General features: G+C 47.1%; 2 protein-coding genes across 3 annotated transcripts in view; one reads left to right on the plus strand and one right to left on the minus strand.

Moving 5' to 3' along the window:
• Positions 1-122: 122 nt before the first annotated feature.
• On the plus strand, positions 123-5,398 carry RXFP3 (relaxin family peptide receptor 3). Its single transcript, XM_059173750.1, has one exon. It carries the CDS (start codon positions 1,178-1,180, stop codon positions 2,555-2,557), a length of 1,380 nt encoding a protein of 459 aa, XP_059029733.1. The 5' UTR covers positions 123-1,177; the 3' UTR covers positions 2,558-5,398.
• Positions 5,399-5,614: 216 nt separating this feature from the next.
• SLC45A2 (solute carrier family 45 member 2) overlaps positions 5,615-15,937 on the minus strand; it is a 28,907-nt gene continuing 18,584 nt past the window's right edge. Inside the window, exons 4-8 of one of the 2 annotated variants that reach the window (XM_059173747.1) lie at positions 12,887-13,030; positions 12,097-12,220; positions 6,667-6,881; positions 6,465-6,563; positions 5,615-6,247 (exon numbers count right to left, since the gene is read on the minus strand). In XM_059173747.1, coding sequence (XP_059029730.1) covers positions 6,026-6,247; positions 6,465-6,563; positions 6,667-6,881; positions 12,097-12,220; positions 12,887-13,030 — 804 coding nt within the window. In that variant the 3' untranslated portion in view covers positions 5,615-6,025. The remainder of the gene's footprint in view (positions 6,248-6,464; positions 6,564-6,666; positions 6,882-12,096; positions 12,221-12,886; positions 13,031-15,937) is intronic. The other variant, XM_059173749.1, reaches the window with a different exon arrangement.

Here is a 15,937-nt window from a genome sequence, read left to right on the forward strand (position 1 = left end):
TTTTGCTAATAGGAGGATGCTTTGAAAATCCTGACAGCCACAGGCACCAAGTAGAAGGAGAAGTGGAGCTTGTGTTTTTGTGTATCCGGTTAAAGCCCATCATCGATCGGGACTTAAGGTTTGGGCTTGAAAAGAGGTTACTCATTGCTTTCAAAAATAGAAATGGGCAACAGCGTGAAGTTTTAGAAACGCCTTTCATCGAATGGGATCATTTCAAAGATAAAGTGGGAGTAAGGAAGAAAGAAAAAAAAAATCTAATACCTGTTTACGTTTGGAATAAAAAAGAAAAAGGGATCGCAAATCAAAGCCGACTTTCTCCAGCAATATGGGAAAATAAAGGGTTACAACATCTCCTGAAACTTTGAAGTGGAAAGGGGAAATCAGCTGGTGGGCTCTGCCAGCTATCCACCTCTTCCCCTTCCCCGCGGAGGGCGTGGCGAAGTTCAGCACCTCGGAAAGCGCCCCCCTCTTGTCCGCGCGCGGGTTACGCATGCTCCATGGGAGCCCGCAGCCCGGGCTTTGCGGGTGCGAATATAACTCGGGTGGCCGCCGCTGACAACTCACTGGGAGCTGACAACAGTGGAGAGATGAATGCGCGAGGCAGCGAGGTCGACATCGAAAGACCTCCAGGGGGTCAGAGCAAGGTAGTCGGAACTCTCCTATCTCTCTCTTTCCTTTCAAGGGACAGAAACCTCGTCCAAGCTGCAGAGAAACCGACAAAGGTTTGAAAGAGAAGGAGGGAGCCCCCTGTAGCGGTCCTGAGCGGCAGGGTGGGTATGGGTATAAGCTAGTGCCCAAAAAAGGCAGTGGGGGGAACGTCTGGATCGTACAGCAAGGACCAGAGACTCCCACCTTGGCCAGAGAATCCTTGGATGCCCACCGCTCGCCTCAGGAGCTGCGCTGCTCAGTGCTAGATCTCCCCTCCAGAACAAACGCCGAGCACAACTCCGGCCCCCAAGGCTGTGTACCCCGCGCGGGGAGAGCCTTTGGCACCCAGTTCCCGGGGGCTATCTACAGATGCGGCTTTGAAAGGGCCCACGCACGCCCTGCGCCCTCGCCGGGACAGAACCCCCACAGTTCAACTCGCTTTGGTCTTCACTTCTGCCCTCCGCCCTCCCCGAACATGACCTAGAGGCACCTGCGCTTGGAGACAGTCGCCGCAGCCAGGACAGTCACCATGAATAAGGAGGCTGGCGGAGACGAGCTCGCAGAACTCTTTGGTCTGATCCCGTACCTTCTGCAGGCGGCCAACACCAGCGGCAACGCGTCGTCGCTGCAGCTCCAGGACTTGTGGTGGGAGCTGGGGCTGGAGTTGCCTGACGGCGCGGCGCCGGGGCATCCCCCGGGCACCGGCGGGGCAGAAAGTGCGGACACCGAGTCCCGGGTGCGGATCCTTATCAGCGCGGTGTACTGGGTGGTTTGCGCGTTGGGGCTGACTGGCAACCTGCTGGTGCTCTACCTGATGAAGAGTAAGCAGGGATGGCGCAAGTCCTCCATCAACCTCTTTGTCACCAACCTGGCGCTGACAGACTTTCAGTTCGTACTCACCCTGCCCTTCTGGGCGGTGGAAAATGCGCTCGACTTTAAATGGCCCTTCGGCAAGGCCATGTGTAAGATCGTATCCATAGTGACGTCCATGAACATGTACGCCAGCGTCTTCTTCCTCACCTCCATGAGTGTGGCGCGCTACCACTCGGTGGCGTCCGCTCTTAAGAGCCACCGGACCCGAGGGCATGGCCTGGGCGAATGCTGCGGCCAAAGCCTGGGGGACAGCTGCTGCTTCTCAGTCAAAGCACTGTGCGTATTGATCTGGGCCTCCGCCGCGCTGGCCTCGATGCCCAACGCAATCTTCTCCACCACCATCAAGGTGATGGGCGAGGAGCTGTGCCTGGTGCGCTTCCCAGACAAGTTGCTGGGAGGAGACAGACAGTTCTGGCTGGGCCTCTACCACTTGCAGAAGGTGCTACTAGGCTTCGTGCTTCCGTTGTGCATCACCAGCCTGTGCTATCTTCTGCTGGTGCGTTTCATCTCCTACCGCCGTGTGGCTGGGACCGAAGGAGGAGCCTCAGCGGCCGAGGGCGGCCTGGCCGCAGCCAGCGCCCGGAGACGGTCGAAGGTCACCAAATCTGTGACCATCGTGGTCCTTTCCTTCTTCCTGTGTTGGTTGCCCAACCAGGCTCTCACCACCTGGAGCATCCTCATCAAGTTCAACGCCGTGCCCTTCAGCCAAGAGTATTTCCTGTGCCAGGTATATGTGTTCCCAGTGAGCGTATGCCTGGCTCACTCCAACAGCTGTCTCAACCCCATCCTCTACTGCCTGGTGCGCCGGGAGTTCCGCAAAGCGCTCAAGAGTCTATTGTGGCGCATCGCGTCCCCCTCTCTGACCAGCATGCGCCCTTTCACGGCCACTACGAAGCCAGAGCCCGAGGAGCAGGGGCTGCAGGCCCTGGCACCTCTCCACCGGACCGCGGAGCCTGACCTGGTCTACTACCCGCCTGGCGTGGTGGTCTACAGCGGGGGGCGCTACGACCCGCTGCCCAGCAGCTCCGCCTACTGACTGGGGGCAGGGGACGCAGTCACTGCCAACTGGCCTTCCCCGGATGGGGAAAGAGGAAAGCGGATTAGGCGATGCTGGGGGCCCATCGGATGAGAGGTAGGAGGGACCAGGATGGGAGAAGCCTAAAGGAACAGCCTGTGAAATGGCGGGGCAGGGGAGGCCGTCTGCGGTGAGGGAAGGCTTCAAACCAGGTGGAGAGAGGACGCTGGCAAAGGGGCCCGAGGTCAGACTCACAGGAACACGCCGCCAGCCTGCGTCCCCTTCTCCCTACACAGACTTCTTCCTCTCCTTAAGCTCTCAACACTGGGCAGGGTGAGAACGCCCAGAAGCGGAGAAAGGAATCAGGAATGTAGAGAAATTGGGGCACAAGGAAGTGGAGCTCAGCCAGAGATGCGTTGACAACTGAGCGCATTTACTCCAGCGACTTTCATGGAGCTCTTGAAGGGGTCTTCAAAGTGCATCCAACCCGGCGAGCCGCCCACAAAACCTTTCTTTTGCGCCTCGAGCGCGAGACCGCCACAGCGCGCCATCTGACTTGCAGCGTGGTTGCGCAGGGGACCTAGTTTGGGAATAAGAAACTTTTTCGGAGTCGCCAGAAAGTACTGACAATCCCGATCCGCCCTCCAGAGAAAGGCACCGCGGGAGGGGTACCTCCCATGGAGCCATTGTATCTTTCATCATCCCGGACAGAGCCGGTGGGTGCGCGAGAACCGGACAGCGACTCTGTGCTTAGGTGTCACGGAGGCAATATACTTGTCTCCAACACGCGCTAGAGATTCGCGGGGGAGTGGCGGCCCTGCGGGAGGAAGCCGGTGCCGAGAGGTGAGAGGGGCTGAATCACCGGGCCGGTCAAGGCCTCAATAGGAAAAGGGGAGCTGACGTGCTCATTTGGTGAACGAGGAGAAAGTGAGTGCGCCAGGCGCTGGCAGCGGGGATGTCCCGGTTCCCGGAGGACGGAGCGGGTCCCCTGGAAACACTGTGTGCTCCAGTTTGCGCGGTGCAGGCGAGCTGTGCCCTGGAGCAACTTGACAAGTTCCTGCGGGTGGGGACTTTTCTGCAGCACTCCCCTCCCTGCCCCCACTCTTCGCAAATCCGGACGCCCATTTGATAGAGGCTCCGGACCAACCAGTGGAGGGATGGCTCCGACAAGGTTTTTGAAGGCTTAGACAGAAAACTAAGGTTATGACTTCCATCTACCACAAAGACAAAAATAAATAAATAAACTAGGAAATGGCCACATTTATTTTATGTTTTTGAGTGCCAGTGTGTGCCAAGCCCTGTACTGGCTGCTGAGATGACATATACAAGCTAGAAACATTAATGATTTTGACATCTAAAAGGAGACACAAGTCATGTCCACAAGGCAACTAAGTCACTGAAAGAAGAGCTGAATGTCCTAACAATGGCTACAAGAAAGTGCGTCCATGGGGATGGAAAGCTTAGCTCTGCTGGGGGTTCAGAGACTTCCTCACCAAAACAGTACTTGAGATGGACCTAGAAATATGGGTACAATTTAGACGGGCAGGAATGGCGATTTAGATGGGCAGCAGGGACGTAGAGAGGACATCTGCAGCTGAAGAAAAGCAATGATTAAAGGTTGGAGATTGACCTGTCAGCTGCATGGGGGGGAGGGAGCAGGAAATAAAGCAGTTTGGCTTCCTTTTCTTCTACAGAATTTCCTGGGATTTCTGTTCAGAATTAAATGTCCCTGTATTTGTTTTGTTTGTCTGAGAATGGAACATTTTTTGTTCCAGACAGAACATGTCGTTGGTATTCTCAGAACAAATACTTGAGTTCCCAAAGGTGGTTAAAGACTTTTAAAATTTACTTCTATCCTCTCATTCAAACCTCCTTGGAGTTGAGTTAAAAGAGCAGAGTGTTTATTTGAATATTTGAATGAGTGTGCATGCATGTGTAAAAGAGGGATGGGGTGGGTAGATGCCCCAGGGTGGGTACTCTGGCTCCTTTCTTCATGCCAGCAGCCCATCCAATGCTCTAGCTGAAAAGAGCTTCAGTCATAATAAAGATCATACCCTGTGGTAGGCCAGAGATGACAACTCTTAACTTCTTAGGGTCCGGGTAAGAGGGTCCTCTGCTGCAGGTCACCCTCCTAGCTCACCCATTCATTGATTTCAAAATATTCAATCACCAGAACAGTCTTTGGAGAAATGATCAGGAAATAAACATTGAAGTCTGCAAATAATTCCATTTTGAAACCTTAGAGAGGTCAAAGACAGCTGGGTAAAGCAAGAGGGGTAGCTTGGTGCTGTCTCTTTTAATAAATGTAGGGTACCAAGTCACGTGGGGTCCTCTGGGCATTTGCTCATCATCATCCCACATTTACGGGGAAGGGAGCAGGGATTGATTGTCCCTGATCATTCCTCTAATTCAGTCATGACCTTGCAGCTCTAGGATAGTTAATGTGAAGGAGACGGAGGAGGGAAGACTGGAAGACAGACTGGTTTTGAGGGTTGATTATCTCGTGTAATTTATTGAATACTGTATTGAAAGTGAAAAAAACCAACATAGCTCTATGGGGACAGAATAGTTGTCAATGTACCAGATGTTCACCTTTGTGATTGTGAGGCTGATGGGGAGCTATGGCTGCCACTGCCTGGCATCAAGAGAGAGGGTCATACGGCATATCACCTGGGAAAGATCAAAATTCCAAAATTCGAAGTATGGGTTTCTACTGAATGCGCATTGCTGTCCAACTATCATAAAGTAAAAAAAAAAAAAAATTTTTTTGTTAAGTCCAGCTATTGTGAAGTCAGGGACTATCTGTCTGTATGAGCGAATTAAATATGAATAAATTAATATCATAAAATAAATCGTCAGCAATATTTTGAGTATTGGTGAATTAATGAAAAATACGACCCTCTGACAAAATATGGACCTCTAATTAGAAAAAACACAACACATGATAGAATAAAGCCAATTGTCGTGTGTAGAACTAGTCTGCTTCTCAAGTTTGGTCAAGGCCAGAAATACCCTGAGATGGAGGCGCTCTCTCCCACACTCAGCTTTTGCCCCAGTGAATGGAGGCCAATCCCAGTCTTTTCTTTTCTTTCTTTTTTTTTTTTTTTATCTATTTGACACACAGAGATTACAAGTAGGCAGAGAGGCAGGCAGAGAGGCAGGAGGAAGCAGGCTCCCTGCTGAGCAGAGAGCCCGATGTGGGGCTCGATCCCAGAACCCTGGGATCATGACCCGAGCCGAAGGCAGAGGCTCAACCCACTGAGCCACCCAGGTGCCCCGATCCCAGTCTTTTCTAAGATGAATAATGCCTGAAATCTGGAAACTTGTGCAGAGAGCTGGCAGAAAGTGAGATGTGGGCAGACCACTGACGCTGAAGTCATTACACAGGGCGTCCAACGGGCAGACCCCAAAACTGTAGAGCCAAAGAAAGAGATTGATTTCCTGCCATGGACTTCCCAGTGTCTGAGGGTAGGGACAATGTTTATTGACCTAGTCCACGTATCTAACAAAGAGAGCCACAAAACAGCAGCCGATCAGCGACACTGCAGAGGCCGTGATCACCACAATGACGCTCCCAGCCTTGTTGACCAGGAAGCCCAGGCCACCTCCAACCAGGATCTGAGCCAGCTGCACCATGCAGGTGAGGACAGCGCAATCCAGGCCCTGCCCTCTCCCATCGCTGTCCAGGCTCCATCCTGGGGCCTGCTGTCTCTGCAAGGGAAATGCAGGAACACACTTACTCTACATGAACCGTCCTTCAGGGCAGCCATTGGGATGGGGGGCCCAGAAATATTGCAGCTGCAGGGGACATTGGGGCAACTGTCAGAATCCCCAGGTTCCCCTTGCCTCTTCTCTGTGTGATGGTGGGTTGGTTTCTCAGCATTCCTGAGCCCCCTTTTCCTAATCAGATAACAGAGGGTAATGGTACCTGTTCTGCTGCTCTCCGGGGGCGCAGGAATTCCACGTCAGGAGTAGGGTGCGGGCTGGGAAGTTGGTCATGCTTTGGCCAGACCATCATTACATTTGGCTGGGCATTTTAGAGTTGCTGTTTCAAGACCTTTATTCTCTGGCTCAGCCTTCCCCTTTCCTCCCACATCCCCCCGGCCTGCCGGTGAGGTTCAATGACATACCTTCTCATCCTGCTCCTCACGATGGTACTTGGCAATGAGACTGAAGGGCACAGTGTACAGAGTGCTGGACATCACACCAAACAAGGTACACATAGTCAGGGTGGAATAGACGTTCGGGAAAAGTCCAATCAATCCTGTCCCCAGGCCAAATAGAAAATACCCCAGGAAGTAAAGACCCTTTAACCCTAAGTAGGATCCTAAAGGTCTCTGAAGGTCTGTGGGGAGAAGAAAGAAAGAAATTACGGTGAGCAGTTCCTCATATTATTTTGTAATTTCAGACAATCTTTTCTTTTCAAATACACTTTTTTTCTAAGGAGTTTTCCTTTGATACTGAATATGGAACAAAAGAACCTCCTTATCTGCGCTTCAAGACAGCTGGCTTTTGGAATCAGTTTTAAATCCTGTGCACACAGAGGGCTGGAAATTGCCTCCGGAGGTTGATTTTCTTTTTCCACAAGTAAGGACCAGGCAGCCGAATAGCGCCAGGATGCAAAGAGGTGGTGGGAAAGGACACCTTGGCTATAGGACTGTGGGCATGACGGGGGTGCAAGGTGTGGGAGGAGCGGAGCGTGGGTCCTTCTGATTCAGAGTCTGGCCTAACAGGACACAAACAACAATCCAGGCCCATCTTGGCCACATGGCCCAAAGTCAGGTTGGAGGAAACTGAAACCACCAGATTTTAAGAATGATGCAAGTAATCTCTCCCCGACCCCACCGCCCTCCCGCATTTGAATGTCATCTGCATGCCTAAGAAGGAAGCCAAAGAATGTTCTCTGTCTATGGACAGGCAGGTTGTCTGACTTGCCAACACCTCTCCATTGGGGAGGGGTCCTTTACTATACCCGGTGCCACCCTATTGTAGGCTCCCTCCCCATCAGTCCATTCCCTTCACTTGTCAAAACCCTTCACTTGCTCATCCAAAAGAAACATAAAAAGACAAACAAACAAACAAACAAACAAACGGGACTAGTAAAACCCCTCTTTGTGGTTGTTGTCAGGATCAAGTGAGATCCAAAGCCTGCACCCAGCACACAGAGACCATCCGGTTAATGATTAATGGTGGGCATTGTTATTTCAACAAATACAGGCACGAAAGATGGTTATCTCTTAAGGAGGTTCCCCTCCCAGCAAGTAAATTTGGCTTGCTCCTAAAAGTACTGTAGGAGAGTTCATTCCAAAAATTTGAAATTTTTTTGCTTTAAAATGTTTCATTCTGTGTTCCACCTTGGTAGGAAGATCCCAAAAAAACCCTCCAGCCTCTCTGTTTTAAGTGGCTGTTTCTCATCCATAGGCTCCCTGTCTTTCTCCTGGTCATCCTACTGGAACATATGAACCCAGGGGATGACTGACAAAGACCTGGAGTGTGTCTATTCAAGAATGACAGTCTCCCTATCTAACCAAATAACTGTTGGACTCGCATCACAGAGAGAGGAAACCTAATCTGTATTACACTGGATTCAATTATGAAACTAAACCCTGTTTCAGATCATCCCATGGAAGTCAGAGCTTGACAAGTAGGCACCATTGCTTCCTCTACTAAGGACATGTGAAAATGACAAGTGGGCACCATTGCTTCCTCTACTCAGTTCATATCATCCCTAGGGAGCTGTTGTCAAGGTGGAGAGAAAAAGTCATCTAGAGCTAGGTCAGCTTCTGTTTGCTTAATGATTATATTTATACAAAAAATGTAATCTAGGTGTCTCAGTACCTAAAAGACATCATCAGTGTTCACTGGAGAAATGCTCTCATCCAGTATGTCGGCCAGCCAAGAGGAGGGCAAAGAAGCATAAAGAGCTATTGGGAAATATAAGCAACTTCAGAACAAAGACTAGAAGCCAAGCAAAGAATCTTTTATCCATGAGAAGAAATCAGTCAGTTTAAGGGTAAAGCTGACTTGCCTTCCACTGGGTCTAATACCGAGTTACGGTATGTCCTCACGGTGTGTCTCTCGTTACAACTGGAGATAAATGACAGATTTAAGCATCGGCTATGAGTAGGAGTGTTGGATATGAAAACTTGGCTACATTTCAGTACTTAATACTGCTATTTTCATGGATCTAAGTATGCCCGCTATGCAAAAGGAACTTGAAAATACCATCCCTCATCCTCCACCGCAACAGCCAGATTGCCCTGCTAAACTCCATCTGGATAGAAATTCTAGATCCACATCTGATGTTATATGATGAGTCCAAGATAGCGGGTGTGTTCTGGAACTGAAGGACATGACTGATTTTGCTCAGGGTGGGCTGGAGTGCAGGGGGAGAGAACTTGGAAGATTTAACAGACAAGGTCCACTGGGCCTGAGTCTAAAAGCGCAATTAGCAGTTGTCTAGATGTGGAATTAGAGAGAGCATCTGGAGAAGGAGAAACCAAAAGCAATAGGAAATAACACAGAGCTGAGAAAGTCTGTGTAGTGAGTGAGTCCTCAGGGGCAGTGAATCTGAACGGGGAGCAAGAGGTCAAAGCGTGACTGGGACCCAACCTGAGAATCTTGGAACACCAGGTTCAGGACTTCGACTTTGTCTTATGGTCACAGAGAGCCCCTGAAGATCCTCAAGGGCTGGCTGGTAATTTATAAATAAAATTTAGTTCTAATTCAAGTGAAAGGGATCCCATAGATTGATACATTAATATAACTTTGGGAAACTATTCAAATAATAATTTATTGTACACAGGACTTTTAACTCAAAAGGGCCTAAAAATAACATGCATTTTAATCTTCAAATGCCACGCAATTCATAGAGGAACTAAGACTAGATTAATGGAATGTCCCTAATAGGGATTCCTTGAGAAAAAAATATTGTCAACCCACTGGGTGGCTCAGTGGGTTAAGCCTCTGCCTTTGGCTTAGGTCATGATCTCAGGGTCCTGGGATGGAGCCCTGCATTGGGATCTCTGCTCAGCAGGGAGCCTGCTTTCCCCTCTCTGTGTCTGCCTGTTTCTGCTTACTTGTGCTCTGTCATATAATTAAATAAAATCTTAAAAAAAAAAAAAGTATTGACACAAAACTAAAATGCGTATTACTTGTGGAAAAGTGGGCTCCTCTTACAAGAACGAGGGTGTAGTAAATAGTCTCCCCACGTCTTGAAAGCACAAAAGGACTGAGAGCAATGAAGAGACCCTTTTAGTCTATTACTCTCTGATTCTAAGTACTTGAAACCTTCCTCCTGTGATTTTCTTTGTTCATGCCCCCTGGGAGTGGGAGGTAGGGAGTGGGTGTCGGAGGCGGAGGTAGAAGGAAAAGTAAATACTTCTAAACCTAAATCTCATTAACAGGGATGCTTGATAGCAGGAATGTAACATTCCACCAGGAGACTCCCAATTGTGTTCAAACTATCAATCAATAAGCTCAGCCCTACCCGAAACTTGTTTGTACCTGTCTATAAAAACCCTGCACCAACCCAGCTCTGGACCTCTCCGCAACGAGCGGCGCAGAGGTCCAGGTTCGAACCTGCAATAAACGACCCTTGCTGATTGGCTTTGACTCACATCTCTGGTGGTCTTTTAAGGTGGGGGTAATATTCAATTGGCATTTCATGGGGAGGGGAAATATAAGTTTTAAGCCACTATTATTTGGTTATCATAAATTTTAAAATAATAAAGCTTACTCTTTCATGATTACTGGGCTCATGAATTCCTTACATGTTTTTCCCAATTTCACTTTTCCCAATTGTGCTATATTTTGAGGAGAATTTCTGACCCTGAAGCAGGTTTCCTGCTGTGCTGTGGCTAGTTGGAAGTCAGACAAGGGGACACTATAAGCATTCCCTCTCTTGCCCCCACTCAAGAAGCACACTTCAATGGCAGAATGAGTGCCCCTGAGAATGGTAACAGGGATCACCCTCCAATACTTCCCCCTCTCCCACAACGGGCCATAACCCTGCTGTCCCTTGGGCCTGCCCAAAGCTTAGAGCTCGAGTTGGGGACCAGCTATCTCCCCACAATCTAGGAGGCGCTTCCATTATTAGTAGTAGCCCAATTTCCATCCCAAAGGGGGGGCCTGATTACATTTTATAGACTAGATTATTTCACTTAATTCAATGCATACAGATCTTGGAGATGTCCATATACATTGGCAGGCACCAAATGAGACTAAGGTTATAGTACATTAATTTGGGATTGTTTAAAACCAATCACAGGGGGGGCCTGGGTGGCTCAGTGGGTTAAAGCCTCTGCCTTCGGTTCAGGTCATGATCTCAGGGTTCTGGAATTGAGCCCTGCATAGGGCTCTCTGCTCCACGGGGAGCCTGCTTCCTCCTCTCTCTCTCTGCCTGCCTCTCTGCCTACTTGTGATCTTTGTCAAATAATTAAATAAAACTATTTTTAAAAATAATAAACCAATCACAGGCGTGCCTGGGTGGCTCAGTCTGTTGAACGATAGACTCTTGATTTCAGCTCTGGTCATCTGAGGGGTCTTGGAGTTGAGCCCTGCATCAGGCTCTGTGTTCAGCTTGGAGTCTGCTTATCTCTCTTCCTCTGCTCTTTCCCCAGTGCTCTCTCTCTCTCAAATAAATTAGATAAATAAAATCTTTAAAGAAAAAACACAATAAATAAATAAACAAATAAATAAATAAATAAAACCAATCACAGGAATCTCTTTGTGTGCAGTGTCTTTACAAATGAAATGTGGCTAAGTGGGGGTTAATGGACTCGGTCTCCATGGAAAGCTGGTACCTGGGAAAGACAGTTGTCATCCTCCATCCTGCAACAGTGCTCCTGTAACATACCTTCCTCCCCACCTGAGCTAAGGTCATTTTGCATGTTAGTTCTGTCACCTAGCATATTAACCATCCCTCCTATGTTCTGTCATCTACAGATCTAATAAGCTGTATTTGCGTATATGTGAAGCTCCACCAGAGACCTAACTCCAACAGAACACAGACCTGATGCTAATCAGTACTCAGTGCTGGAACTCTAGCCCTTGTGCATCTCACAGTTCACCATCTGGTTTCCAAGGTTTCCTTTTATTTTCCGGGGAACTTTGATCAAGAAACCATGAACTCCAAGGAAAAAATAATCAATGAGGAAAGTAACATAGACTTCAGTATGGAAAGAGAATACATCTTGTGGTCCTTTCTAAGGGAAGAGATTTTCTGATCTCCATATAATTATCAAGAATCTGGTATTTTATTTTATTTCATAGATTTATGTATTTGAAAGAGAGAGAGCAAGCATGAGTGTGAGGGGCAGAGGGAGTAGGAGAGAAAATCCCAGGCAGACCCCACACTGAAGAAGGAGCCTGACATGGGGTTCGATCTCACGACCCTAAGATTACGACCTATGCCAAACCAAGAGTCAGATGCCTAACTGCCTATGCCACCCAGGGAACCCAAGGATCTGGTATTTTAAAAAGCAGAAAATAAATATAAAATCCAAAATTCTGCTAGACCAGAGGCCTCTAGAAGATACTTTCAGGAGGAAGAGACTTACAAGAATAAAGTGAGGAAAACATGGCATTGATGCACAAGCCCCAACATCCAACCTCAACCCCTCTTTCGTAGATGAGAAACTCTGTGGAGTTGTGTGCACTGTAGGGATCCCCGTGGTACACAATCTGAAAGAGAGATTTGGGAACGTTGAGATACAAATGCACTGTGGTAGGGACTCCCTTTTAAGTGCTCTGCTTCTCCATCCCTTTACAGCTTCCCAGGACACAGAGCTCACTCTCCCATGAGCATATCATCCCTCTCTTCCTCTTACACTTCTACTCAAGGACCTTCAGGAAGTCCTAATGCCATCAAGTCTAAGCAGCATTTCCCCGGATCATTAATACCCTTCCTTCTGCCTAACCCCTGGATCCTGCCTGACTTAGGCAACCCTGCCACCCTTCTTCGGGTAAACCAGCAGGCTTCTGACTCATCACCACATGTGCCATTCCTATTCCTGCTTAGAATGTTTTCTCCCTCTTCTCTGTCTAGCTCTTATTCACCTTTCGAGGCCTGGATCATACTAAACCTCCTTTGTTGAGCCTGCCACGACAGCTGTAGCTCACACTGATTCTTCCCTGTCTGCTGTATTTGATCAAGTGCTGGTCCCATAGAGATGCCTTGGGTGCAGTAAATTGTCTCCAGCTCCTGTCTGTAAGACAGCTCTTTGAAGGTACTCTTTCTTATACTCTCACTGTGCCCATCCTAGGGGTGAGCCGAGAAGAAACTCGACAGGTGCTGAACAAGGGAGTGATGTGCAAGTCAATGAGTCTTTGCACAGACATGTTTATTACCTGGCCCATGAAATCTGTGAAGAAGAGCATGTTAGACAGGAAGGCGGTCCATCCAATGAAGTGGCTGATGCAAAGGCAGCGGTAGTGGGGAGGCATGTTCACCAACGTCCTCAGCAGTGACTTCATGGTCATCACTTTCCTAGACTGGAATAAAACATGAAACAGGTGTAAACTTCAGGGCAGACATGCAGCCAGCTGTGTAAGCCAGAGCACACAGCTGTGTTTCACATTTGTCTGTCGATTATCCCCACAGAATCACACTTTCTGGGCACAGCACCAAGGTTTCCATGGAGAGGTCTTATAGGAGGTGTTCTGTTAAGTCTGTGTGGATACTGAGCACTTTCAGGCCCTGAATAAAGCTTTGGAGACTTAAGGGCAAAGGGACTGCAAATGGAACTTGCTTTGGGCCAAGATGGAACAAATATCTAACATCCTGTCTTTGAATGACAAAGCCACTACATCAGGACAGAGCTCACAGATCTAAGCTTGCCCTTGGATGATTATAATTCTTAGATTTCTTGAGTCTGAAAGTATGTTAGACTGAATTCTAAGATGGCCCCATGAACTCTGTCCCCTGGTGTTACCCCATAATTATGTTATATTACATGGAAGAGGGATTTTGCAGATATAATTGAGGTTACTAATTTCTTGACTTTGAGTTCATCAAAAGGGAGATTATCTGGGTACTCTAACCATATCACATGAGTCCTTTAAAAAGCAGAGAATTTTCTGTAGGTGGGAGCAGAAGAGGAAGTTAGAGAATTTCAAAGCACAAGGGTTACTGGCTTTAAAGGTGGAAGAGAATCATTGGAAGGGACCTTAGAGTAAACTCCAGAAGAAGAGAGTGACTCCTGGCCATCAGCCAGCAAAAAAAAGGAGCACCTCAGTCCTACAACCACAAAGAGCTGGGTTCTACTTAAATGAGCTCGGAAGCTGATTCTTCCCCAGTTGAGCCTCCAGATGAGAATGCACTTCCATCAACAACTTGATTTCAGCCTTGTGACACCCTAAGCAGAGAACCTGGTTGAGCCCACCCAGAACTCTGACCTACAGGACTGTGACATAATAAATATGATTTTAAGCTCCTTGAGGTAATTTTCTAGGTAGCAACAGAAAACTAATACAGAGAGCCAAGCAGCTCCCTGCTATTGCTCAGGTCCCTCTTTCCAGTTTCTTTTTTTCTGGATCCTGCCATGAGCCAGCACATGCAAATGATCCCTATATGGAGTCAGAGGTGAAGACAATATAGAATACACACACACACACATATACACACACAATGAATACACATATCCACATTCTTTAATTTAGACTTAAATTGTGTTGAAACCAAAGGCTACACTGTTTTTGTTTTTGTTTTTGTATCAGAAACCTTGAGAAAATGAGAAATGTTGAACTATTGACACAACTGTTTTTTTTTTTTTTTTAAAGATTTTATTTATTTATTTGAGAGAGAGAGACAGTGAGAGAGAGCATGAGCGAGGAGAGGTCAGAGGGAGAAGCAGACTCCCCATGGAGCTGGGAGCCTGATGTGGGATTTGATCCTGCGATTTCGGGATCATGACCTGAGCCGAAGGCAGTCGTCCAACCAACTGAGCCACCCAGGCATCCCGTTGACACAACTGTTTTGAAATACAAAGAATAAAAGCGCTTTTGGCCTCTTGTTTTATAACAGAAGAAAGAAATGTTGGGAATATTAAGACACTGAGACTATAAACATCAATCATGGTGGGGAATTAGGTCTTTCTTGTCAGATTTTTATTTGTTCTGAGTCTTGACATAATGAAATTGATTCCTGGCTAGTTTATTTATAAGGTGGTCTCCTGGGAATTTCTATTTTAACTATAACAACATATTGTTTTATAACTCTTAACTTCATATAACAATGCCTTTCCCTTCAATATTTATTGTGGAAAAATACATTTACTTATTGTAGATTTGTTATGTAAATTGATTTTTTAATTTGTCAATTTTTTAGTATTTAACCTACTTGGCATAGTCTGCCTATAGGTTAAATAAATAAATGATCTTACACAGTCATTCCCACTCATATCCATGGGGAATACCTTCCCAAGACCCCCACTGGATGCCTTAAAGAGCCTATAGTATCAAACCCTAGATAAACTATGTTTTTTCATACGTACACATACTAATGATAAGGTTTAATTTATAAATTAGACACTGTTGGAGATTAACAACAATAACTAATAGCAAAATAGAACAATTACAACAATATACTATAATAAAAGTTGTGAGTGTGATCTCTCCCTCCTAAAATACATCATTGTATTGCACCAACTGTTCTTCTTCATCTTCTTCCTGTGATGACATGAGATGATAGAAGGCTTTTATGGAATGAGATGAAATGAGGTGGATGACATACATTAGGCTATTATTATTGACCTTTTTATAAAGATTTTATTTATTTGACAGAGGGAGAGAGAGAGAGAGAGATCAACAGTAAGGCTGAGCAGCAGGCAGAGAGAGGGGGGAAGCAAGCTCCCCGCTGAGCAGAGAGCCTGATGCGGGGCTCGATCCCATGACCCTGAGATCATGACCTGAGCCAAAGGCAGAGGCTTAACCCACCGAGCCACCCAGGCGTCCCCACTATTGACCTTCTGATGATAAATCAAAAGGGTCGTCTGCTTCCAGATGGTGGTTGACCACAGGCAATTGAAATTTGGAAAGTGAAACTTCAGATAACTCGGGACAACCATACCTAGTCAGTATTTAAAAAGCATAGACATTCCTTTGGAATTAGGAAAAATAACTTTTTGCATGTAAAATATAGTAACTGTCAAAATAAATGCTGACTGAAAAAGAAACTCAATGCAGGATTGTTACTTTTTATTTGACCATAGGAAGAAGCTAAGGGTAGAGAACCAAAAACAGGGGTTCCTGGCTGGTGCAGTTGGTAAAGCACACAACTCTTGTTCTCAGGGTTGTAGGTTTAAGCCTCGTGCTGAGTGTAAAGAAATAAAATCTTTAAACAGCAATAGCCTAAGTTTCATGCCTTTCCTTCTTTTCATTCCAAAAATGCAAAATTCTAAA

The sequence above is a fragment of the Mustela lutreola genome, chromosome 5, assembly GCF_030435805.1.
Source record: "Mustela lutreola isolate mMusLut2 chromosome 5, mMusLut2.pri, whole genome shotgun sequence".
In the NCBI taxonomy this organism is placed as follows: Eukaryota; Metazoa; Chordata; class Mammalia; order Carnivora; family Mustelidae; genus Mustela; species Mustela lutreola.

Excerpts from the sequence above, each read along its gene's own strand:
- RXFP3 (XM_059173750.1), top strand. The coding sequence starts at position 1,178 with ATGAATAAGGAGGCTGGCGGAGACGAGCTCGCAGAACTCTTTGGTCTG.